The sequence below is a fragment of the Zonotrichia albicollis genome, chromosome 32, assembly GCF_047830755.1.
Source record: "Zonotrichia albicollis isolate bZonAlb1 chromosome 32, bZonAlb1.hap1, whole genome shotgun sequence".
In the NCBI taxonomy this organism is placed as follows: Eukaryota; Metazoa; Chordata; class Aves; order Passeriformes; family Passerellidae; genus Zonotrichia; species Zonotrichia albicollis.
Genome location: NC_133850.1, coordinates 453386 through 478532, shown reverse-complemented (window position 1 = coordinate 478532; position 25147 = coordinate 453386). Strand labels below are relative to the sequence as shown.

Below are 25147 nucleotides of genomic sequence, written 5' to 3'. Positions count from 1 at the left end.
CGGTCGCTACGGCCACGGCGGGAGCCACTTCCGGCGCGCCGCGCGAATCAGCCAATGGCGATGTGAGCTTAGCATGACGTCATCAGGCGGCGCCGGAAGCGAACCGCGTACGGTAATGGCGGCGCCCACGGACCCTCCCCGGTTCTTTCCCCGCCCCGTCCCCGGTAACAAACGACACGGACACAGCGCACGGTCCACAACGGCCTTTTCTTTGTGCCGCCCGGCGCGACACCAGCGGGTCCTGCCCTCCCCCTCCCCTCCCCCCCCCTCCCGATCCCCGCCCTTGGAAACGGTAAAAAAACGAACGGAAACGGGAACGGGCACGGGGAAATAAACCAGACACGCGGGACGTGGCACCGACTCGCTCACAGAAAGCACAACGGCTGCGGCTCGGCCCCTCCCCCACCCCCACCCGGGGCTCGCGTGGGGGAGGGGCGGGGGGGGAGGGGACACCGGGGGGACACCGGGGGGACACACACGGGAACGGGCCCCTCCCCCACCCTCCGCGGCCCCTCCAGCCCCGATTGGTTCGCGCCCTCCCCTCCCCCAGCGCGGATTTTGGGGCAGCCCCCACCCCCTACCCCGCCCCTCCCCCCCAAATTCCTCTGGGGGTCAAAGGTCAAACTCCTCTTGGGGACCCCTCCCCCCTCCCGGTACCGGGACCCCCCCCGGGGGCACCGCGGGGCCGCTCTGGGTCCGTCCCGGTGAGCTCCGACCTGGGGGAGGACACAGAGAATTGGTCAATTTTGGGGAGCATTTGTTGGGTTTTGGGGCTTTTTTGGGGTTTTTTTTTTTGTTTTTTTTTTTTGTGAATTTTGGGAGTCTCGGGGTTTAATTTGGTTTTTTTGGGGTTTTTTTGGTATTGTTGGGTTTATTTTAGAGGTTTTGGGGGAGTTGTTTTTGGGGGTTTTGAATGTTTGTTTGGGGGTGGTTGGGGTTTTTTGGGGGATATTTTTGGGGGATTTTTTTGGGGTTTTTTGAGGGGATTTTGTGGGATTTTTTGGGGTTTTTTGGGGGATTTTTTTGGGGTTTTTTGGGGTCCCCAGCCCCTCACCTGTGGCAGGTGTCACCCCGCTGTCACAGCCCATAGAACGCCGCCAGCCGCTCCTTGAGCAGGGGCGGGAACTGCTCCGAGAAATGCGCCCAGTTCCCCTCCCCCACCTGCGCCTTGAACCCGTGCAGGATCTGAGAAATGAAAATAAATTAAATAGAAATAAATAAATATCAATAAATGTGCCCAGTTCCCCTCGCCCACCTGCGCCTTGAACCCGTGCAGGATCTGAGAAATAAATTAAATATAAATTAAATATAAATGCGCCCAGTTCCCCTCGCCCACCTGCGCCTTGAACCCGTGCAGGATCTGAGAAATAAATTAAATATAAATTAAATATAAATGCGCCCAGTTCCCCTCCCCCACCTGCGCCTTGAACCCGTGCAGGATCTGAGAAATAAATTAAATAGAAATTAAATATAAATGTGCCCAGTTCCCCTCCCCCACCTGCGCCTTGAACCCGTGCAGGATCTGAGAAATGAAAATTAAATAGAAATAAATTAAATATAAATGTGCCCAGTTCCCCTCCCCCACCTGCGCCTTGAACCCGTGCAGGATCTGAGAAATAAAAATAAATTAAATAGAAATTAAATAGAAATAAATTGAATAGAAATTAATTAAATAGAAATAAATTAAATAGAAATAAATTAAATAGAAATAAATTAAATATAAATGTGCCCAGTTCCCCTCCCCCACCTGCGCCTTGAACCCGTGCAGGATCTGAGAAATAAAAATAAATTAAATATAAATAAATTAAATAGAAATTAAATAGAAATAAATGTGCCCAGTTCCCCTCCCCCACCTGCGCCTTGAACCCGTGCAGGATCTGAGAAATAAATTAAATAGAAATTAAATAGAAATAAATTAAATCCCCCGCCTGCGCCTTGAACCCGTGCAGGATCTGAGAAATGGAAATAAAATAGAAATAAATATAAATATAAATAAATTAAATAGAAATGTGCCCAGTTCCCCTCCCCTGCCTGTGCCTTGAACCTGTGCAGGATCTGAGAAATAAAAATTAAATAAATTAAATAGAAATAAATTAAATAGAAATAAATGTGCCCAGTTCCCCTCCCCCACCTGCGCCTTGAACCCGTGCAGGATCTGAGAAATGAAAATAAATTAAATATAAATATAAATAAATTAAATAGAAATAAATGTGCCCAGTTCCCCTCCCCCACCTGCGCCTTGAACCCGTGCAGGATCTGAGAAATAAAAATAAATTAAATAGAAATAAATTAAATATAAATGCGCCCAGTTCCCCTCCCCCACCTGGGCCTTGAACCCGTGCAGGATCTGAGAAATAAAAATAAATTAAATAGAAATTAAATAAAAATAAATTAAATATAAATGTGCCCAGTTCCCCTCCCACACCTGTGCCTTGAACCCCTGCAGGATCTGGGGGGGGGAGGGGCAGGGAGACCCCTCCCCAAATGAAATAAATATATATAAAATATATATATAAAAAAAATAAAAAATAACTAAATATAAACTATATATATTATATATTAATTATATATGTATTATGTATAAGTATAAATATATAATATAATTGTAAATATAAATAAATTATAATAATATAATATATTTAATGTGATAATGTAATAAATATATTAATAAATTAAATAGAAATAAAATTTAAATAAATGAATGAATATAAATGAATGAATATAAATATATAAATAAGTTATAATAAATATATAGTGTAATGTAATGTAATGTAATGTAATGTAATGTAATGTAATATAATATAATATAATGTAATATAATATAATATAATATAATACAACTATGTAATTGAATAATAAATAAAATATCCAGACCTTGTAGAACATGTCCCGCAGGTCGTCCTTGGGGCTCACCCAGGAGGCCACGGCATCACAGAAGAAAATGAAATCCTGGGGGGAAATGGGACAAAAATGGGGGAAAAATACCCAAAAAATGGGAGGAAAAACATCCCAAAAATGGGTGGGAAATTACCCCAAAAATGGGAGGGAAAAACACCCCAAAATGGAGAGAAACAGCCCAAAAATGGTGGGAAAATGACCCAAAAATGGAAGGGAAAACACCCCAAAAATGGGGAGAAATGGCCCAAAAAAGGAGAGGAAATGTGGGGGCCCCAGGGATCCCCAAACCCAGCTGTTCTCTCCTCAAATTGCCCCCTGGGCCCCCCCAATTTCGGGCCCCCTCCTTGATTTTGGGGAGTCCCCTGGACTATTTTGGCCCCGCCCTCCCATTCTGGCCCCGACCCCAGGTTTTTGGTCCCGACCCCAGGTTTTTTGCCCCGCCCCCAGGTTTTGGCCCCGCCCCCAGGTTTTGTGTTACACCCCAGGTTTTTGGCCCTGCCCCCAGGTTTTTGCCCCGCCCTCCAATTCTGGCCCCGCCCCCAGGGTTTTGGGCCTGCTCTCCAATTCTGGCCCCGCCCCCAGGTTATGGCCCCACCCCCAAGTTTTTGCCCCACCCCCAGGTTTTTGGTCCCACCCCTATGTTTTGGTCCCGCCCCCAGGTTTTGGGCCCGCCCCCAGGTTTTTGCCCCGCCCCCATGTTTTTGGCCCCGCCCCCAGGTTTTGGCCCCGCCCCAGGTTTTTAGCCCCGCCCCCAGGTTTTTGGCCCCGCCCCCAGGTTTTGGCCCCGCCCCAGGTTTTTGGCCCCGCCCCCGGGTTTTTTGGCCCCACCCCCAGATTTTTGGGCCCCGCCCTCCCATTCTGGCCCCGCCCCCAGTCTTTTTGTCCCGCCCCCAGGGTTTTTTCCCCGCCCCCAGGTTTTTAGCCCCGCCCCCAGGGTTTTGGCCCCGCCCCCAGGTTTTTGGGCCCGCCCCCAGGTTTTGTGTTCCGCCCCAGGTTTCTGGCCCCGCCCCCAGGTTTTGGGTCCCGCCCCCAGGTTTTTTTTCCCCGACCCCAGGTTTTTTGCCCTGCCCCCAGGTTTTTTGTCCCGCCTCCAGTTTTTTGCCCCGCCCCCCGGTTTTGGCCCCGCCCCCAGGGTTTTTGCCCTGCCCCCAGGTTTTGTGTTCCGCCCCAGGTTTTTGGTCCCGCCCCCAGGTTTTTGGTCCCGCCCCCAGGTTTTGGGCCCGCCCCCAGTTTTTTCCCCGCCCCCATGGTTTTTGCTCCGCCCCCAGGTTTTTGGCCCCACCTCCAGGTTTTTTGGCCCCGCCCTCCCATTCTGGCCCCACCCCCAGGTTTTTGGCCCCGCCCTCCAATTCTGGCCCCGCCCCCAGTTTTTTGCCCCGCCCCCAGGTTTTTAGCCCCGCCCCCGGGTTTTGAGACCCCTCCCCAATTTTGGGGACCCCTCCCCAGTTCAGCCCCCCCGTACCTGCACGACGCCGCCCGGGTTGACCCCGATCATGACGCAGATGCCCCGGAAGGCCGAGTCCTTCTCCTCGTTATCGCGGATGTTCCGCAGCGACGTGCACCTGGGATTGGGGGGAAAAACCGGGATTTTGGGGAAAATGGGGAACAAAGGGAAATCCGGGGGGAACCATGGGGGTTTGGGGGGAATAAAGGGGATTTTGGGGTGCAAAAAGGGGATTTACCAGGGCCGGATGAATTGCTGCAGCATCGGTGCCACCTCCTGGGGACACACGAAACCCAGGCGGCCGATGGTGATGGCTGGGGAAAAGGGAGAGTTTATACATTTATAACAATTTATTTTTATACATTTATTGGCATTATATACATTTATTGGTATATTTTTAATATTTATATATTATTTTTATATATTTATTTAGTCTTTATATATTTGTATACTTATATCTATGGTATATATATCTATATACTTATTTAATTTTATATACTTATGTTTATTTTATAATATATATTATTTTACTGTACTTACATATTTATATCTTCATAATACTTATATATTTATTATATTTATATGTTTACCTAACATCTTCATAATACTTATATATTTATTATATTTATATGTTTACATATTTTAATATAATTGTATATATTTATATTTATATTTATATTTATATTTATATTTATATTTATATTTATACTTATAGTATATATTCACATATTTTACTGTATTTATATCCTTATATAGTCACAACAATATATTTTTAGAATATCTATAACAACATATATTTATAATATCTCTATATTTATACACTTATAATTCTGTGTCCCGTAGTAAAAGTCACAATTTAAAACTGTAAAATGCAATCACGTTCTGAAACACAATAATATTTAAATATAACAACACTTTAAAAAATAAAACTTTGACGACAAAACCAAATCCTTTCTCTTCTCTTTGTACTCTATAAATTCAATCAATATTACACAATTAAATAGAAATAAATCCCTATTCCAGACCACCCCCTGCTCTGTCTCCAGCAGGGTTTTGGGGTCCCCAGCAGGTTTTTGGGGCCCCCCAATCTCACCGGTGTTCTCCAGCAGGATTTTGGGGTCCCCCAGCCCTTTCCCCATCAGTTTTGGGGTACCCCAGCAGGTTTTTTGGGTCCCCCCAGGTTTTTGGGGTCCCCCTCAGGTTTTTGGGGTCCCCCCAGGTTTTTGGGGTCCCTATCAGTTTTGGGGTGCCCCCCATCACCAGTGTTCTCCAGCAGGGTTTCAGGGTCCCCCAGCCCTGTCCCCATCACTTTTGGGGTACCCCAGGTTTTTGGGGTCCCCCTGGCTCACTGGTGTTCTCCAGCAGGATTTTGGGGTCCCCCAGCCCTTTCCCCATCACTTTTGGGGTCCCCCTCAGGTTTTTGGGGTCCCCCTCAGGTTTTTGGGGCTCTCCTGGTTTTTGGGGTTCCTATCAGTTTTGGGGTCCCCCCCATCACCAGTGTTCTCCAGCAGGGTTTCAGGGTCCCCCAGCCCTTTCCCCATCACTTTTGGGGTCCCCCCAGGTTTTTGGGGTCCCCCCAGGTTTTTGGGGTCCCCCTGGCTCACCAGTGTTCTCCAGCAGGGTTTCAGGGTCCCCCAGCCCTGTCCCCATCACTTTTGGGGTCCCCCTCAGGTTTTTGGGGCTCTCCCGGTTTTTGGGGTCCCTATCAGTTTTGGGGTCCCCCAATCTCACCGGTGTTCTCCAGCAGGGTTTCAGGGTCCCCCAGCCCTTTCCCCATCCCTTTTGGGGTTCCCCCAGGTTTTTGGGGTCCCTATCAGTTTTGGTGTCCCCCTGGCTCACCAGTGTTCTCCAGCAGGGTTTTGGGGTCCCCCAGCCCTGTCCCCATCCCTTTTGGGGTCCCCCCAGGTTTTTGGGGTCCCCCTGGCTCACCGGTGTTCTCCAGCAGGGTTTTGGGGTCCCCCTGTCCCCAGGGTTTTGGGGTCCCCCAGCCCTGTTCCCATCCCTTTTGGGGTCCCCCCAGGTTTTTGGGGTCCCCCCAGGTTTTTGGGGTCCCCCAGGCTCACCGGTGTTCTCCAGCAGGGTTTTGGGGGTGTTGGGGCGGTTGATGATCTCCACCAGGTTCTGCAGCACCATGGGCACGTAGGGCTGCATCTCCGACCCTGGGGGGCACAGGGGGGGTCAGGAGGGGTTTTGGGGGTGCCCAGGGAGGTTTTGGGGTGCCCATGGTGGGGGGGCTCAGGGGGTCTCTCACCCATCTGCATGCAGATCTCGCCGATGGCCCAGGTGGCGTTGTTGCACACGGAGATGAACTCGGGGTTCAGGTTGGTGCCCAGGATGGGCATGAACTCGGCTGGGGGGGCACAGGTGAATGTGGGGGCGTCCCCAGCCCGGGGAACCCCAACACCGATGCAGGGCTTGGGGAACCCCAACACTCACTCAGGGAACCCCAACACTCACTCAGGGAACCCCAACACTCACCCATGCAGAGCTTGGGGAACCCCAACACTCACTCAGGGAACCCCAACACTCACCCATGCAGGGCTGGGGGAACCCCAACACTCACCCATGCAGGGCTGGGGGAACCCCAACACTCACTCAGGGAACCCCAACACTCACTGGTGCAGGGCTGGGGGAACCCCAACACTCACTCAGGGAACCCCAACACTCACCAATGCAGGGTTTGACGTGCACGAAGCAGGCCTTGGTCAGGTCCCCCAGCAGGGCGAAGGAGCTCTGCCGCACCTCGGGCATCGTGTCCTGCCAGGGGCACACACGGGTGAGCTTGGGGGGCTCCCTGGGGATTTGGGGGTTCAGGGGAGGGTCCCCCCATCTCACCTGCATGCACTGGAACAGCAGGGTCATGATGTTGGAGCGGGCCACGAGCTGCTCCACGTGCCCGCCCAGCCCCTCGGCCAGGCCGCTGAGCAGGTCCAGGGCCACGATCATGAAATCCTTGTCGGGGGCCTCGTACTGCTCGGGGTGCTGGTTGTACATCTGGGGGGGACATTGGCACTGTCAGTGTCACCGTCAGTGTCACTGTCACCGTCACTGCCACCCCTGGGGGCACAGGGAGGGCTCACCATGGCCTGGGCCAGCGTTTTCTGCACCAGGGTGACGCAGCGCTGGTAGACGGGCTCGCAGTAGGGCAGGAAGCCGCTCTGCAGGGCTGTGGCCACCGAGGACAGGCACTGGGGACAGCAGGGACACCGTGGGGACGCGCTCGGGGACGGCCACCAACCCCCCCATAGCCCTGAACGTGTCCCTGCCCCACCTCCAGCAGCGGGAACAGGTCCTTGTCCTCGTCCTTGAGCTCGTTCCACTTCTGGATCAGCGGCGGCATCAGCTTCTGGATGTACTCCTGGGGACAGAGGGACAGCTCAAAGGGGACAGAGGGACATGGCGTGGGGACAGAGGGACATGGGGTGGGGACAGCTCAGAGGGGCTTGGGGACAGAGGGACATGGGGTGGGGACAGCTCAGGGGCTTGGGGACAGCTCAGGGGGGTGGGGACAGAGGGACATGGGGTGGGGACAGAGAGACATGGGGAGGGGACAGAGGGACATGGGGTGGGGACAGACGGACATGGGGAGGGGACAGCTCAGAGGGGTTGGGGACAGCTCAGAGAGCTTGGGGACACAGGGATATGGCATGGGGACAGACGGACATGGGGTGGGGACAGACGGACATGGCGTGGGGACAGAGGGACATGGGGATGGGACAGAGGGACATGGGAAGGGGACAGCTCAGAGGGGTTGGAGACAGAGGGACATGGGGAGGGGACACAGGGACATGGGGTGGGGACAGAGGGACATGGGGTGGGGACAGAGGGACATGGGGTGGGGACAGAGGGACATGGGGAGGGGACAGAGGGACATGGGGAGGGGACAGCTCAGAGGGGCTTGGAGACAGAGGGACATGGCATGGGGACAGAGGGACATGGGGAGGGGACAGCTCAGAGGGGTTGGGGACAGCTCAGGGGCGTGGGGACAGAGGGACATGGGGAGGGGACAGAGGGACATGGGGAGGGGACAGCTCAGGGGGGCTTGGGGACAGCTCAGGGGGGTTGGGGACAGAGGGACATGGGGAGGGGACAGAGGGACATGGGGTGGGGACAGAGGGACATGGCGTGGGGACAGAGGGACATGGAGAGGGGACAGAGGGACATGGAGAGGGGACAGAGGGACATGGGGAGGGGACAGAGGGACATGGGGAGGGGACAGCTCAGAGGGCTTGGGGACACCCAGAACAGGGTTGGAGACAACCAGAAGGAGTTGGGGACACCCTGGAGGGACTGGGGACATCTCAGAGGGGTTGGGGACACCAAGCAGGGCTTGGGGACACCAAGAAGGGGTTGGGGACACCAAGCAGGGCTTGGGGACACCTAGGAAGGGTTGGGGACACCAAGCAGGGCTTGGGGACATTCAGGAGGGCTTGGGGACACCCAGGAGGAGTTGGGGACACCAAGCAGGTGCCACCTGGCGATGCCCTGAGGCCCTCAGAGCACAGAGATCCACAGGGGGAATTCGGGATTCGAATGTCTGTGGTCATCACCGGGCAGGGACACCGGGGGGGGGTCTGGGGACACCGGGGGACACCAGGGAGGATTTTGGGGACATGGGGACACCAGGGGGGTTTGGGGACACGGGGACACACCGGCTGGTTGAGGTGGTGGCCCACGGAGTCGGCCAGCGTGCCGATGGCGTCGTAGAGGATGAGCAGGTTCTTGTGCTGGTACTTGCCGAAGGCGAACACCAGCGTGTCCAGGATGAAGCTCAGGTACGGCACCAGCTCCGTGCACGCCTCCTCCTCCAGCGTGGCAAAGGCGCTGCGGGGACAGGGACACCCCAAAACCTCGTGGGGACGCCCCAAAAACCTCGTGGGGACACCCCAAAAACCTCGTGGGGACACCCCAAACCTCAGGGGATCCCCCAGAGCAGCGCGGGGGCCCTGCCGGGTCAGGCAGTACGAACACAGAACGTCCTCACTGGGATCGGGGCAGTGCTGTCATCACCCCCGGCGGGCTCCTGGGTGTCCCCAATGTCACCTGTCCCACCCTGTGTCCCCAGTGTCACCTGTCCCACCCTGTGTTCCCAATGTCACCTGTCCCACCTGTCCCACCCTGTGTTCCCAGTGTCACCTGTCCCACCTGTCCCACCCTGTGTCCCCAATGTCACCTGTCCCACCCTGTGTCCCCAATGTCACCTGTCCCACCTGTCCCACCTGTCCCACCCTGTGTTCCCAATGTCACCTGTCCCATCTGTCCCACCCTGTGTCCCCAATGTCACCTGTCCCATCTGTCCCTCCCCAGTGTCACCTGTCCCACCTGTCCCACCCTGTGTTCCCAATGTCCCCTGTCCCACCTGTCCCACCCTGTGTCCCCAATGTCACCTGTCCCACCCTGTGTTCCCAGTGTCCCCTGTCCCACCTGTCCCTCCCCAGTGTCACCTGTCCCACCCCACCATCCCCACTGTCCCTGTCCCATCTGTCCCCCTGCAGTGTCACCCATCCCATCCCATCTGTCCCCGCCCACTGTCACTGTCCCACCCCAGTGTCCCCATCCCACCTGTCCCCGTCCCTGTCCCATCCATCCCCTCTCACATTTCCCCCCACAGTGTCACCTATTCCCTCTCACATTTCTCCCCCAGTGTCACCTGTCCTTGTCCCCTCTGTCCCACCCATCCCATCTGTCCTTGTCCCACCTCCCCACAGTGTCCCAGTGTCACCTGTCCCATCCATCCCATCCCATCCCATCCCATTGATTCCATCCCATTGATCCCATTGGTTCCATCCCATCCCATTGATCCCACTGATCCCATTGATTCCACTGATCCCATCGATTCCATCCCATCAATTCCATTGATCCCATCCCATCCCATTGATCCCATTGATTCCATCCCATTGATCCCATCGATTCCATCCCATCCCATTGATCCCATCCCATCCCGTTGATCCCATCGATTCCATCCCATTGATCCCATTGATTCCACCCCATCCCATTGATCCCATTGATTCCATTGATTCCATCCCATCGATCCCATTGATTCCATCCCATCGATCCCATTGATTCCATCCCATCCCATTAATCCCATTGATTCCATCCCATCCCATTGATCCCATTGATTCTATCCCATTGATCCCATTGATTCCATCAATTCCATCCTATCCCATTGATCCCATTGGTTCCATCCCATCCCATTGATCCCATTGATTCCATTGATCCCATTGATTCCATCCCATTGATCCCATTGATTCCATCAATTCCATCCTATCTCGTTGATCCCATTGATTCCATCCCATCCCATTGATCCCATCCCATCCCACCTGTCCCTGTCCCCCCTGTCCCCCCATCCCTGTCCCCTGTCCCACCTGTCCTCCCCCAGTGTCACCTATCCCACCCCACCTGTCCCACCCATCCCACCCATCCTTGTCTCACCTGTCCCACCCATCCCATGTCCCCACAGTGTCCCAGTGTCCCCATCCCTGTCCCACCCATCCCACCTCCCCACGGTGTCCCAGTGTCCCCTGTCCCACCCATCCCATGTCCCCCCAGTGTCCCCTGCCCCTGTCCCACCTGCAGGCAGCCTCCTGCACGCGCTTGTTGCCGTCCAGGATGCGCTGCAGCTCCATCCCACCCCACCTGTCCCACCTGTCCCACCCATCCCATGTCCCCACAGTGTCCCCTGTCCCTGTCCCACCTGCAGGCGGCCTCCTGCACGTGCTTGTTGCCGTCCAGGATGCGCTGCAGCTCCATCCCACCCCACCTGTCCCACCTGTCCCACCCATCCCATGTCCCCAGTGTCACCTGTCCCACCCATCCCACCCCACCTGTCCCACCCATCCCACCTCCCCCCAGTGTCCCCTGCCCCAGTCCCACCTGCAGGCAGCCTCCTGCACGCGCTTGTTGCCGTCCAGGATGCGCTGCAGCAGCTCGGTCATGAGGGGTTTCAGGTAGAGCTCGGGCGGCTGCGCCACCACCCAGTGCGCGTAGCGGCTCAGGGTCCAGCAGGCGATGGAGCGCACCAGGGCCTTGCGGTCGGCCAGGCAGCGGATCAGGTGTGGGATGAGCTCGGGCAGGTAGGGCACCATGCCCTGCATGCACCCTGAAACATGGGGACAGGTGTGGGATCAGGTGTGGGATGAGCTCGGGCAGGTACGGAACCATGCCCTGCATGCACCCTGAGAGAGGGGATCAGGTGTGGGATGAGCTCGGGCAGGTACGGCACCATGCCCTGCATACACCCTGAGAGAGGGGATCAGGTGCGGGATCAGGTGTGGGATCAGGTGCGGGATGAGCTCAGGCAGGTACGGCACCATGCCCTGCATGCACCCTGAAACACGGGGACAGGTGTGGGATCAGGTGTAGGATCAGGTGCGGGATCAGGTGTGGGATCAGGTGTGGGATCAGGTGTGGGATCAGGTGTAGGATCAGGTGTGGGATCAGGTGTGGGATCAGGTGTAGGTCAGGTGTGGGATCAGGTGCGGGATCAGGTGTGGGATCAGGTGTGGGATCAGGTGTGGGATCAGGTGTAGGATCAGGTGCGGGATCAGGTGCGGGATGAACTTGGGCAGGTAGGGCACCATGCCCTGCATGCAGCCTGTGGGGTGGGCAGGGGGTGTTTTTGGGGTGCCCCCAGAGTATTTTGGGGTGCCCCAGGGCGTTTTGGGGTGCCCACCTTCAGTGATAGCCCCCATAACCAGGATCCTCTGGATTGGAGGATGGATTTGGGGCTGATTTTGGGGTCCCCCCAGGTGTTTTGGGGTGCCCACCTTCATCGATGGCCCCAGGACCAGGATCCCCTAGACTGGGACGGGTTTGGGGCTGTGTTTGGTGTCCCCTGGATCAGGATGGATTTGGGGCTGATTTTGGGGTCCCCTAGGATATTTTGGGGTGCCCACCTTCAGCAATGGCGCCCAGAACCAGGACCCTCTGGATTGAAGGATGGATTTGGGGCTGTGTTTGGGGTGCCCTGGATTGGAGGATGGATTTGGGGCTGATTTTGGGGTCCCCTAGGATATTTTGGGGTGCCCACCTTCAGCGATGGCGCCCAGCACCAGGATCCCCTAGACTGGGACGGGTTTGGGGCTGATTTTGGGGTCCCCCCGGGTGTTTTGGGGTGCCCACCTTCAAGCGATGGCACCCAGCACCAGGATCCCCTAGACTGGGACGGGTTTGGTGCTGATTTTGGGGTGCCCCAGGGTGTTTTGGGGTGCCCACCTTCAGCGATGGCACCCAGCACCAGGATCCCCTAGACTGGGACGGGTTTGGGGCTGATTTTGGGGTGCCCCAGGGTGTTTTGGGGTGCCCACCTTCAGCGATGGCCCCCAGGACCAGGATCCTCTGGATTGGAGGATGGATTTGGGGCTGATTTTGGGGTCCCCTGGATCAGGATGGATTTGGGGCTGATTTTGGGGTCCCCCCGGGTGTTTTGGGGTGCCCACCTTCAGCGATGGCGCCCAGCACCAGGATCCCCTAGACTGGGACAGGTTTGGGGCTGTGTTTGATGTCCCCTGGATTGGGGGCTGATTTTGGGGTCCCCTGGATCGGGATGGATTTGGGGCTGATTTTGGGGTGCCCCAGGGTATTTTGGGGTGCCCACCTTCAGCAATAATACCCTGGAGTGGGGTGGGTTTGGGGCTGTGTTTGGTGTCCCCTGGATCAGGATGGATTTGGGGCTGATTTTGGGGTCCCCCAGGATATTTTGGGGTGCCCACCTTCAGCGATGGCGCCCAGCACCAGGATCCCCTAGACTGGGACGGGTTTGGGGATGATTTTGGGGTCCCCCCAGGTGTTTTGGGGTGCCCACCTTCAGCGATGGCGCCCAGCACCAGGATCCCCTAGACTGGGATGTGTTTGGGGCTGTGTTTGGTGTCCCCTGGATCGGGATGGATTTGGGGCTGATTTTGGGGTCCCCCCGGGTATTTTGGGGTGCCCACCTTCAGCAATGGCCCCCAGGACCAGGATCCCCGACTCCTTGACCACCCACTCGAGGTGGAAGAGCAGCTCCTTGAGCAGGGGCAGCAGGTGGGGCAGCAGCTCCTCCCGGAACACGTTGGCCAGCACGTCCAGCGCCGCCGCCGAGCACTTCCCTGGGCACGCGGGGGTTAACGGGGGCACCAAAACCCACGGGGGGGACCCCAAACCCACGGGGGGGACCCCAAACCCATCATGGGGACACCACAGAACCCACGGGGACACCCCAAACCCATCAGGGGGACCCCAAAACCCACAGGGACACCCCAAATCCATCAGGGAGACACCCCAAAACCCACGGGGGCACCCCAAATCCATCAGGGGGACAACACAGAACCCACAGGGACACCCCAAATCCACCAGGGGGACACCACAAAACCCCCCAAATTCACCCCAAATCCATCACGGGGACACCACAGAACCCACAGGGACACCCCAAATCCATCAGGGGGACACCACAGAACTCCCAGATTCAGCCCAAACCCACAGTGACCCCAAAACCCCCAGATTCACCCCAAAACCCCCCAGATTCACCCCAAAACCCCCCAGATTCACCCCAAACCCCCTCAGGGACACCCCAAAATCCCCCAGTTTCACCCCAAAATCCCTCAGGGGCACCCCAAAACCCCCCAGATTCACCCCAAACCCGTCCCTACTGAGGTTCCAGTCGCTGAGCGTGTCGTCGTTGTCCCTAAACCCCCCAGTTTCACCCCAAATCCCCCATTCCCGTCCCTACTGAGGTTCCAGTCGCTCAGCGTGTCGTCGTTGTCCCCAAACCCCCCAGATTCACCCCAAAACCCCCCAGTTTCACCCCAAAACCCCTCAGGGACACCCCAAACCCCCCCAGTTTCACCCCAAACCCCCCAGATTCACCCCAAACCCCCCGTCCCAGTCCCTACTGAGGTTCCAGTCGCTCAGCGTGTCATTGTCATCCCCAAACCCCCCAGATTCACCCCAAAACCCCTCAGGGACACCCCAAACCCCCCAGTTTCACCCCAAACCCCCCAGATTCACCCCAAACCCCCATTCCCAGTCCCTACTGAGGTTCCAGTCGCTGAGCGTGTCGTCGTTGTCCCTAAATCCCCCAGATTCACCCCAAAACCCCCAGATTCACCCCAAAACCCCTCAGATTCACCCCAAACCCCCCAGTTTCACCCCGTCCGTACTGAGGTTCCAGTCGCTGAGCGTGTCGTCGTCGTCCTCGTCGTCCCCGTCGCCGTCGCCGTCCCCGCGCTGCTCCTCGTGCGCCAGCGTCACCGTGCGCGATTTGTGGAAGCGCGGTTTGATGTCCTGCTCGCTGTCGGGCACCGCCTCGTCCTCCTCCACGTCGCCCTGCGGGAACCGCGACGTGGTGTCATTGTATCGCGACATGATGTCGTCGTATCGCGACATGATGTCGTTGTATCGCGACGTGATGTCATTGTATCGCGACGTGATGTCGTTGTATCGCGACGTGATGTCGTTGTATCGCAACATGGTGCCATTGTATCGCAACATGGTGTCATTGTATCGCAACATGGTGTCATTGTATCGCAATGTGACGTCATTGTATCGCGACTTGATGCCATTGTATCACGACATGATGTCGTTGTATCGCGACATGATGTCGTTGTATCGCGACGTGATGTCATTGTATCGCGACGTGATGTCATTGTATCGTGACATGGCACCCGTGTATCACGACACGATGTCAGTGTATCGCGACGTGGAACCAGTGTATCGTAACATGACACCACTGTATTGCGACATGGAACCGGTGTATCGCAACATGGAACCGGTGTATCGCAACACAACAGCATTGTGTTGTGGTGTGATGTCGTTGTATGGTGGTTTGATGTTGTATGGTGGCGTGATGTCATGTATCGCGACATAAAGTCATTGTATTGTGGTGTGATGTCATCGCATCACGGCGTAATGCTGTTGTATCGTGATATGACATCATTGTATTGTGACATAAAGTCATTGTATTGCAGCGTGACACCACCGTATCCTGATGTCGCTGTATCGAAGTGTGACATCGTTGCATCGTGACATAATGCTGTTGTATCGTGATGTGATGTCATCATACCGTGACATAAAGTCACTGTATTGCAGCACTACACCATCATATCATGGTGCAATGTCATCATATCATGGCATGATGTCATCATATCGTGACATGATGTAATTGTATTGCGGCATGACACCATCATATTGCAACATGATGACATCGTATTGTAACATCACACAATCATATCACAACTTGATACCATTACATCACGATGTGACGTCACCATATCGTGACATCATCGTGTTACAGCACGACATCGTTGCATTACAAGGCGACATCATTGTGTTGCTGCATGATGTCATTGTATCTTAACGTGACATCATCATATTGCAACGTGACATCATTGCATTACTACACATCATCGTATCGTAACACGCCATTGCATCACGACGTGATGTCATCGCGACGTGACGTCATCGTGACAGAGCCCCCCCCCGTGGCGGATCAGACAGTACGAACACAAGTGACCATCAGGGGGGTCAGTCTGAAGCTGTCATCATCTCCAGTGCCCCCCAGTACCCCCAGTGCCCCCCAGTGCCCCCAGTGCCCCCCAGTGCCCCCCAATGCCCCCCAGTACCCCCAGTGCCCCCCAGTGCCCCCCAGTACCCCCAGTGCCCCCCAGTGCCCCCCAGTGTCCCCCAGTGCCCCCCAATACCCCCAGTGCCCCCCAGTGCCCCCCAGTGTCCCCCAGTGCCCCCCAGTACCCCCAGTGCCCCCCCAGTGCCCCCCAGTGCCCCCCCAGTGCCCCCCCAGTACCCCCAGTGCCCCCCCAGTGCCCCCCCAGTACAGCCCCAGTGCCCCCCAGTGCTCCCAGTGCCCCCAGTGCCCCCCCACTACCCCCCAGTGCCCCCCCAGTGCCCCCCCAGTGTCCCCCAGTGCCCCCCAGTACAGCCCCAGTGCCCCCCAGTGCCCCCCAGTGCTCCCAGTACCCCCAGTGCCCCCCCACTACCCCCCAGTGCCCCCCCAGTGCCCCCCAGTGCCCCCCCGAGTGCTCCCAGTACCCCCCCCATGCCCCCCCAGTGCACCCCAATGCCCCCCAGTGCCCCCCCAGTGCACCCCCAGTACCACCCCAGTGCCCCCCAATGCCCCCCAGTGCCCCCCCAAATGCCCCCCCAGTGCCCCCCAGTACCACCCCAGTGCCCCCAGTGTCCCCCCAGTGCCCCCCAGTGCTCCCAGTGCCCCCCCCAGTGCCCCCAGTACCCCCATTGCCCCCCAGTGCCCCCAGTGCCCCCCAGTACCCCCCCAGTGCCCCCCAGTGCTCCCAGTACAGCCCCAATGCCCCCCCAATGCCCCCCCAGCACCCCCCCAGTGCCCCCCAGTGCCCCCCAGTGCCCCTCATGCCCCCCGTGCCCACCTTGAGCAGGATGATGTCGATCTCCGAGTACCTCATCCCGTGCACCAGGATGGGGATCAGCCTGGACGGGGAGATTTTGGGGTCAATTTGGGGGATTTGGGGTGAATTTGGGGGATTTGGGGTCAATTTGGGGTGGATTTTGGGGTAGATCTTAGGGTATATTTCGGGTATTTAGGCTCACTCACTGCACCAGGTGCGCCATGGGTGTAGAGGCGGATTTGGGGTATATTTTGGGTATATTTTGGGGTAGATTTGGGTATATTTTAGGGTCACTCACTGCACCAGGCGTGCTGTACATCTTGGGGTGAATTTGGGGTATATTTGGGGTATATTTGGGTACATTTATGGCTCACTCACTGCACCAGGTGTGCTGTGGGTTTTGGGGTAATTTGGGGTGAATTTGGGTATATTTAGTGTACGTTCACGGCTCGCTCACTGCACCAGGTGCACCATGGATTTAGAGGCGGATTTGGGGTATATTTTGGGTATATTTTGGGGTAGATTTGGGCACATTCATGGCTCACTCACTGCACCAGGTGCGCCGTCAGCACGTCCTTGCAGATGGGCTGCTCGGCCAGCGTCAGCCAGAACTCGCAGGCCTCCAGCGCCACGTTCTCATCGCTGTCCTGCGTCCTCTGCAGCATGTACTGGGATGGGGAGGGGGCACAGGTGAGCTCACAGGTACCCCCAGACCCCTCCCCTGGCCCAGGGTACCCCCAGACCCCTCCCCCGGCCCGGGGAGCCCCCAGCCCCTCACCTGGATGATGCTGTACATGTGCGGGATCAGGCGGTCGATCCGCACCTCCAGCAGCATCACCAGCGCCCGGCAAACGTTCTTGCGAACCTCGGGGTCCTCGTCCACCGCCAGCGCAAACAGGTGCTGGGGGGGGGGGGGGGACAGGTGAGACCCCCAGGGACACACAGGGACCCCCAGGTGATGGGGGGGAGGACAGGTGAGATCCCCAGGGACCCCCAGGTGAGACCCCCAGTTAATGGGGAGGGGACAGGTGAGACCCCCAGGAACCCCCAGGGACCCCCAGGGACACCCAGGTGATGGGAGGGGGACAGGTGAGACCCCCAGGGACCCCCAGGGATCCCCAGGTGATGGGGAGGGGGAACAGGTGAGACCCCCAGGGACACCCAGGTGAGACCCCCAGGTGCTGGGGAGGGGGACAGGTGAGACCCCCAGGTGATGGGGAGGGGGACAGGTGAGACCCCCAGGGACCCCCAGGTGATGGGGAGGGACAGGTGAGACCCCCAGGGACACACAGGGACCCCCAGGTGATGGGGGGGGGACAGGTGAGACCCCCAGGGACCCCCAGGGACCCCCAGGTGATGGGGAGGGACAGGTGAGACCCCCAGGTGATGGGGGGGGGACAGGTGAGACCCCCAGGTGATGGGGGGGGTGACAGGTGAGACCCCCAGGGACCCTCAGGTGATGGGGGGGGGACAGGTGAGACCCCCAGGGACCCTCAGGGACCCCCAGGTACTGGGGAGGGGGACAGGTGAGACCCCAGGTGCGCCCCCACCTCGATGAAGGTGTCGATGTTCTCCATCAGCGCCTGCGCCCGGTCCATGATGAACTGATTCACACAGGCGATGGCGTGGGACCTGGGCGGGGGGGCAGCGGTCACCTGGGCACCCCCAGACTCACCTGGGCACCCCCAGATCCCACCTGGGCACCCCCAGACTCACCTGGGCACCCCCAAACCCCACCTGGGCACTCCCAGATCCCACCTGGGCACCCCCAGATCTCACCTGGGCACCCCCAGATCCCACCTGGGCACCCCCAGATTCACCTGGGCACTCCCAAATTCACCTGAGAACCACCAGATCCCACCTGGGCACCCCCAGATTCACCTGGGCACCCCCAGACTCACCTGGGCACCCCCAGATTCACCTGGGCACCCCCAGACTCACCTGGGTACCCCCAGACTCACCTGGGCACTCCCAGATTCACCTGGGTACCCCCAAACCCCACCTTGGAACCCCCAGACTCACCTGGGCACCCCCAGATCCCACCTGGGCACCCCCAGACTCACCTGGGCACCCCCAGACTCACCTGGGCACCCCCAAACCCCACCTGGGCACCCCCAGATCCCCCCTGGGCACTCCCAGATCCCACCTGGGCACCCCCAGACTCACCTGGGCACCCCCAGACTCACCTGGGCACTCCCAGATCCCACCTGGGCACCCCCAGATTCACCTGGGCACTCCCAGACTCACCTGGGCACCCCCAAACCCCACCTGGGCACCCCCAGACTCACCTGGGCACTCCCAGACTCACCTGGGCACCCCCAAACCCCACCTGGGCACCCCCAGATCCCACCTGGGCACCCCCAGATTCACCTGGGCACCCCCAGATGCCACCTGGGCACCCCCAGACTCACCTGGGTACCCCCAGACTCACCTGGGAACCACCAGATCCCACCTGGGCACTCCCAGACTCACCTGGGCACCCCCAGATTCACCTGGGTACCCCCAGATCCCACCTGGGTACCCCCAGATCCCACCTGGGCACCCCCAGATCCCACCTGGGCACCCCCAGACTCACCTGGGCACACTCAAACCCCACCTGGGCACCCCCAGATCCCACCTGGGCACCCCCAGATTCACCTGGGCACACCCAGATTCACCTGGGCACTCCCAAACCCCACCTGGGCACCCCCAGATTCACCTGGGCACCCCCAGACTCACCCGGGCACCCCCAGATCCCACCTGGGCACCCCCAAACCCCACCTGGGCACCCCCAGATTCACCTGGGCACCCCTAAACCCCACTTGGGCACTCCCAGATCCCACCTGGGCACCCCCAGATTCACCTGGGCACCCCCAGATCCCACCTGGGCACCCCCAGACTCACCTGGGCACCCCCAGATCCCACCTGGGCACCCCCAGATTCACCTGGGCACCCCCAAATTCACCTGGGCACCCCCAGATTCACCTGGGCACCCCCAAACCCCACCTGGGCACCCCCAAACCCCACCTGGGCACCCCCAGACCTACCTGTTCCCCCTAACCCACCTGTCCCACACCTGATTTTGGGGATGTAGTGCTTGAAGAACTGCAGGAATTTGGGGATCAGAATTTGGGAATTGGAACATTTTTGTAAACCTGGATATTTTGAGGCCACCAGACAAACACATCCCCCAGGTACCTGGGCACAGGTGTGTGCCCACCTGTCTCTCACCTGATTTTGGGGCTGCAGTGCTTGAAGAACTGCAGGAATTTGGGGATCAGAATTTGGGAATTTGGGGACCAGAACATTTTTGGAAATCAACAGCAATGAATCACCCCCATATCCCCCAGGTACCTGGGCACAGGTGTGTGCCCACCCACCTCCCACCTGTCCCACACCTGATTTTGGGGCTGCAGTGCTTGAAGAACCGCAGGAATTTAGGGATCAGAATTTGAGAATTTGGGGACCAGAACATTTTTGGAAATCAGGATTTTTTGGTGCCAATGGAGCAATGAATCACCTCCATATCCCCATGTTCCCCAGGTACCTGGGCACAGGTGTATGCCCACCTGTGTCTCACCTGATTTTGGGGCTGCAGTGCTTGAAGAACTGCAGGAATTTGGGGATCAGAATTTGGGGACCAGAACATTTTTGGAAATCAACAGCAATGAATCACCCCCATATCTCCATATCCCCCAGGTACCTGGGCACAGGTGTATGCCCACCTGCCTCTCACCTGATTTTGGGGCTGCAGTGCTTGAAGAACTGCAGGAATTTGGGGATCAGAATTTGGGAATTGGAACATTTTTGGAAATCAAGAGCAATGAATCACCCCCATATCCCCATGTCAAAGGGGCACAGGTGTGTGCCCACCTGCCTCTCACCTGATTTTGGGGCTGCAGTGCTTGAAGAACTGCAGGAATTTGGGGATCATGACGTTGAGGGGCCGGTTCAGGGCGTCGCTGTCCAGCAGCTCCGAGGAGTCCTCGCAGATTTTCTGCAGCGCCCCAAAGGCCCCCTGGGAGCACAGGTGAGGGCAGGGCAGGGGGGGCGGGGTCAGCGGTGGCCACGCCCCCCTCCCCAGGTGCGTGCCCAGCTGCCCCCCCCAGGTGCACCTCGCAGGTGTTGTAATCCTCGGAGTTGAGCAGGTTACAGAGCTGGGGCAGCAGCTCCGGCCACATCTGCAGCTCCCCTTTGGAGGCGATGGTGGTGATCAGGATACCTGCGGACAGGTGCACAGGTGAGCTGGATTTGAGGGGTTTTGGGGTGAAATTTTGGGGTTTTGATGGGTTTTTGAGGGGTTTTTGGGGGGAGGTTTGAGGGGGTTTTGGGGTGTTTGGGGTCCCATCTGCAGCTCCCCCTTGGAGGTGATGGTGGTGATCAGGATACCTGGGGACAGGTGAGATGAGAATAGGATCTGGGGGGAGATTTGGGGGGTTTTGGGGTGTTTTGAGGGGTTTTTGGGGAGGTTTGAGGGGGTTTTGGGGTCCCATCTGCAGCTCGCCCTTGGAGGCGATGGTGGTGATCAGGATACCTGGGGACAGGTGCACAGGTGAGATGACAATAGGATCTGGGGGAGATTTGGGGGGTTTTGGGGTGTTTTGAGGGGTTTTTGAGGGGTTTTTGGGGGGAGGTTTGAGGGGGTTTCTGGGTGTTTGGGGTCCCATCTGCAGCTCGCCCTTGGGAGGTAATGGTGGTGATCAGGATACCTGCGGGCAGGTGCACAGGTGAGCTGGATTTGGGGGGATTTGAGGGGGTTTTGGGGGGGTCCCACAGGTGACCAGAGCTCCCAGAGCAGTTTTTGGGTCAGGGTTTAGGGTCCCACAGTTCCCCAGGTGTGTCCCCCAGGTACCCAGGTGTGCCCAGGTGTGTGCCCAGGTGTGCCCCCAGGTACCCAGGTGTCCCCCAGGTACCCAGGTGCCCCCAGGTGTGCCCCAGGTGTGTGCCCTCACCGATGGTGGCCCGGATCAGCGAGGAGGTGTCGCCCAGGTGTAACCCAGGGGTGTTTTGTGTCAGGATTTTGGCTCACACAGTTCCCCAGGTGTGTCCCCCAGGTACCCAGGTGTGCCCCAGGTACCCAGGTGTGCCCCCAGGTGTGCCCAGGTGTGCCCCCAGGTGTGCCCTCACCGATGGTGGCCCGGATCAGCGAGGAGGCATCGCCCAGGTGTAACCCAGGGGTGTTTAGTGTCAGGATTTTGGGTCCCACAGTTCCCCAGGTGTGTCCCCCAGGTACCCAGGTGTGCCCCAGGTGTGCCCAGGTGTGCCCCCAGGTGTGCCCAGGTACCCAGGTGTACCCAGGTGTGTCCCACATACCCCGAGGTGTGTGCCCAGGTGTGCCCAGGGGTGTTTTGTGTCAGGATTTTGGCTCACACAGTTACCCAGGTGTGCCCAGGTGTGTGCCCAGGTGTGCCCAGGTGTGTGCCCAGGTGTGTCCCACACGCCCTGAGGTGTGCCCAGGTGTGCCCAGGTGTAACCCAGGGGTGTTTTGTGTCAGGATTTTGGCTCACACAGTTACCCAGGTGTGTCCCAGGTGTGCCCAGGTGTGCCCTCAGGTGTGCCCCAGGTGTGTGCCCAGGTGTGCCCCAGGTGTGTCCCCCACGTACCCAGGTGTGCCCAGGTGTGCCCAGGTGTGCCCAGGTGTGTGCCCAGGTGTGCCCTCACCAATGGTGGCCCAGATCAGTGAGGAGGCATCGCCCAGGTGTAACCCAGGGGTGTTTTGTGTCAGGATTTTGGCTCACACAGTTCCCCAGGTGTGTCCCCCAGGTACCCAGGTGTGTCCCACACACCCCCAGGTGTGTGCCCAGGTGTGCCCAGGTGTGTCCCAGGTGTGCCCCAGGTGTGCCCAGGTGTGCCCAGGTGTGTGCCCTCACCGATGGTGGCCCGGATCAGCAAGGAGGCATTGCCCAGGTGTAACCCAGGGGTGTTTTGTGTCAGGATTTTGGCTCCCACAGTTACCCAGGTGTGTCCCAGGTGTGCCCAGGTGTCCCAGGTGTACCCAGGTGTGCCCAGGTGTGCCCCCAGGTGTGCCCTCACCGATGGTGGCCCGGATCAGCGAGGAGGCGTCGCCCAGGTGGTTCAGGCACTCCTGCTTGATGAACTCGGCCACGGGCGGGGGGAAGCTCTGGAAATGAGCCTTGACGTTGTTCTTGAGGATCAGCCCGCTCAGCGAGCGTGTGGGCTCATCTGGGGGGGCACAAACGGGGTCTGTGAGCCCCCCCCGGGGGTCACCTGTGCCCCCAGAGCCCCCCCAGAGCCCCGGGACCCCCCTTGGGATCCCTGAGACCCCCGGGATCAGCCCGCTCAGCAAGCGCGTGGGCTCATCTGGGGGGACACAAACGGGGTCTGTGAGCCCCCCCGGGGGTCACCTGTGCCCCCAGAGCCCCCCAGGACCCCCCCAGAACCACCCCAGAGCCCCAGGACCCCCCTTGGGACCCCCCAGACCCCCGGGATCAGCCCGCTCAGTGAGCGCGTGGGCTCATCTGGGGGGCAGAAATGGGGTCTGAGCCCCCCCCAGGGGTCACTGACACCCCCCAGGGGTCACCTGTGCCCCCCCCAGGGGTCACTGAAACCCCCCAGGGGTCACCTGTGCCCCCCAGGGGTCAGTGACACCCCCAGACCCCCCCAGGAACCTTGGGACCCCCAGACCCCCGGGATCAGCCCGCTCAGCGAGCGCGTGGGCTCATCTGGGGGGGCACAAATGGGGTCTGTGAGCCCCCCCAGGGGTCACTGAAACCCCCCAAGGGTCACCTGTGCCCCCCCCAGGGGTCAGTGACACCCCCAGGGGTCAGTGACACCCCCAGACCCCCTCAGGACCCCCCCCCACCTTCAGACTTGAGGCGGGTGAGCACGAAGATCAGGTAATTGTTGAAGTCGGGGAATTGGTTCAGCTGCTTCAGCTTCTGCACGGGGGGGTCAAGGAGGGACAGAGACCCCCAAGAGACCCCCCAGAGACCCCCAGGGACATCCAGGGACCCCCACCCCACATGACAAAAAACCCCCTTCCCCAGGGGTCTGAATCCCCATACCTAGCTGGGGGTCCGAGCTCCATCCTGGGTTTCTCAATCCCATCCTGAGGGTCCCAATCCCATCCTGGGGGTCCCAACCCCATCCTGGGGGTCCCAATCCCATCCTGAGGGTCCCAGCCTCCTTCTGGGGGTCCCAGCCTCATCTTCTGGGGTCCCATCTCCATCCTGAGGATCCCAATCCCATCTTGGGGTCCCAGCCCCATTCTGGGAGTCCCAGTCCCATTCTGGGGGTCCCAATCTCATCCCTGGTGGTCCCAGCCCCATCCTGAGGGTCCCAATCCCATCTTGGGGGTCCCAATCCCATCCTGAGGGTCCCAATCCCATCCTGGGGGTCCCAACCCCATTCTGGGGGTCCCAGCCTCCTTCTGGGGGTCCCAGCCTCATCTTTGGGGTCTCAGCCCCATCTTTTGGGGTCCCATCTCCATCCTGAGGATCCCAATCCCATCTCGAGGGTCCCAATCCCATCCTGGGTGTCTCAACCCCATCCTGAGGGCCCCAGCCCCATTCTGGGGGTCCCAGCTCCATTCTGGGGGTCCCAATCTCATCTCTGGTGGTCCCAGCCCCACTCCAGGTGGTCCCAATCCCATCTTGGGGTCCATTCCCTCCCGGTGCCCCACCTCCATCCCAGCACCCCCAGCCCCATCCTGGTGATCCCCTCCCAGTGCCCCCAGCCCCCCAAGGCTCCCATCCCAGCACCCCCAGCCCCCCAAGGGTCCCATCCAGCACCCCCAGCCCCTCAAGGCTCCCATCCCAGCACCCCCAGCCCTCAAGGCTCCCATCCCAGCACCCCCAGCCCTCGCGGGTCCCATCCCAGCACCCCCAGCCCCCCAAGGCTCCATCCCAGCACCCCCAGCCCCACAAGGCTCCCATCCCAGCACCCCAGTCCCCCATCCCAGTGCCCCAGCCCCCCAAGGCTCCCATCCCAGCACCCCCAGCCCCCCGGGGGTCCCCTCCCAGCACCCCCAGCCCCCCAAGGGTCCCATCCCAGCACCCCCAGCCCCATCCCCGTGCGGATACGTCCTGCACCACCCTCTGCGTGGCCGTGTTGGGTGACTGCGAGTCCTTGAGCAGCTGCAGCACCTGCTGCAGGCCCTGCTCGTCCGGCTGCCAGTCCATGGCCCGGGGGGGCCCCGGGGAGGGGTCCCGGGGGGTCCCGAGGGGTCTGGGGGGGCTCCGGTCCCGGGGCTGTGGGGACAGAGAGGAGGGAGTGGGGCTGGGGGAGGGCAGGGGGTGCTGGGGGGGAAATGGGGGTCCTGGGGGCTGTGGAGAAAGAGAGGGTAAAATGGGGCTGGGGGAGGCTGGGAGGGTCCAGGGGGGTCTGAGGGGGCTCCGGTCCTGGGGGGCTGTGCAGAGAAAGAGGAGAGAGATGCAAGGATCCTGAGATGAATAAATGAATAAATCCAATAATTTACAATTTATAATACTCAATAACTTGATTTATAAACTTA

At 58.6% G+C, this 25147-nt stretch overlaps 1 protein-coding gene across 5 annotated transcripts; it reads right to left on the bottom strand.

The window, feature by feature from the left end:
- Positions 1–188: 188 nt before the first annotated feature.
- TNPO2 (transportin 2) lies at positions 189–24899 on the bottom strand. Of its 5 annotated transcripts, XM_074530323.1 has the most exons (25): positions 24717–24898; positions 23498–23573; positions 22708–22857; positions 20790–20896; positions 20559–20692; positions 18246–18327; positions 17474–17596; positions 17245–17363; positions 16717–16777; positions 14479–14644; positions 13276–13428; positions 11216–11441; positions 8995–9166; positions 7614–7700; positions 7423–7530; positions 7178–7336; positions 7012–7099; positions 6594–6692; positions 6406–6501; positions 4581–4656; positions 4361–4460; positions 2875–2949; positions 2324–2347; positions 1055–1161; positions 189–716 (listed from the first exon to the last, which is right to left on the bottom strand). In XM_074530323.1, the coding sequence occupies exons 1-24, from the start codon at positions 24813–24815 to the stop codon at positions 1078–1080; spliced, it is 2664 nt and encodes an 887-aa protein (XP_074386424.1). In that variant the 5' UTR covers positions 24816–24898; the 3' UTR covers positions 189–716; positions 1055–1077. The 5 variants fall into 5 exon arrangements, with proteins under 5 accessions (XP_074386424.1, XP_074386423.1, XP_074386425.1 ...); XM_074530322.1 differs by lacking the exon at positions 2324–2347 and having other exon boundaries at positions 1055–1185; XM_074530324.1 differs by lacking the exons at positions 189–716; positions 1055–1161; positions 2324–2347 and adding an exon at positions 1291–1360.
- Positions 24900–25147: the final 248 nt, after the last annotated feature.

Excerpts from the sequence above, each read along its gene's own strand:
- TNPO2 (XM_074530323.1), bottom strand. The coding sequence starts at position 24,815 with ATGGACTGGCAGCCGGACGAGCAGGGCCTGCAGCAGGTGCTGCAGCTG. Across the intron at positions 22,858-23,497 it reads CACCCGCCTCAAGTCTGAAG|ATGAGCCCACACGCTCGCTG; the intron begins GTGGGGGGGGGT and ends GTGCCCCCCCAG. Across the intron at positions 2,348-2,874 it reads TGCGGGACATGTTCTACAAG|ATCCTGCACGGGTTCAAGGC; the intron begins GTCTGGATATTT and ends TTTATTTCTCAG.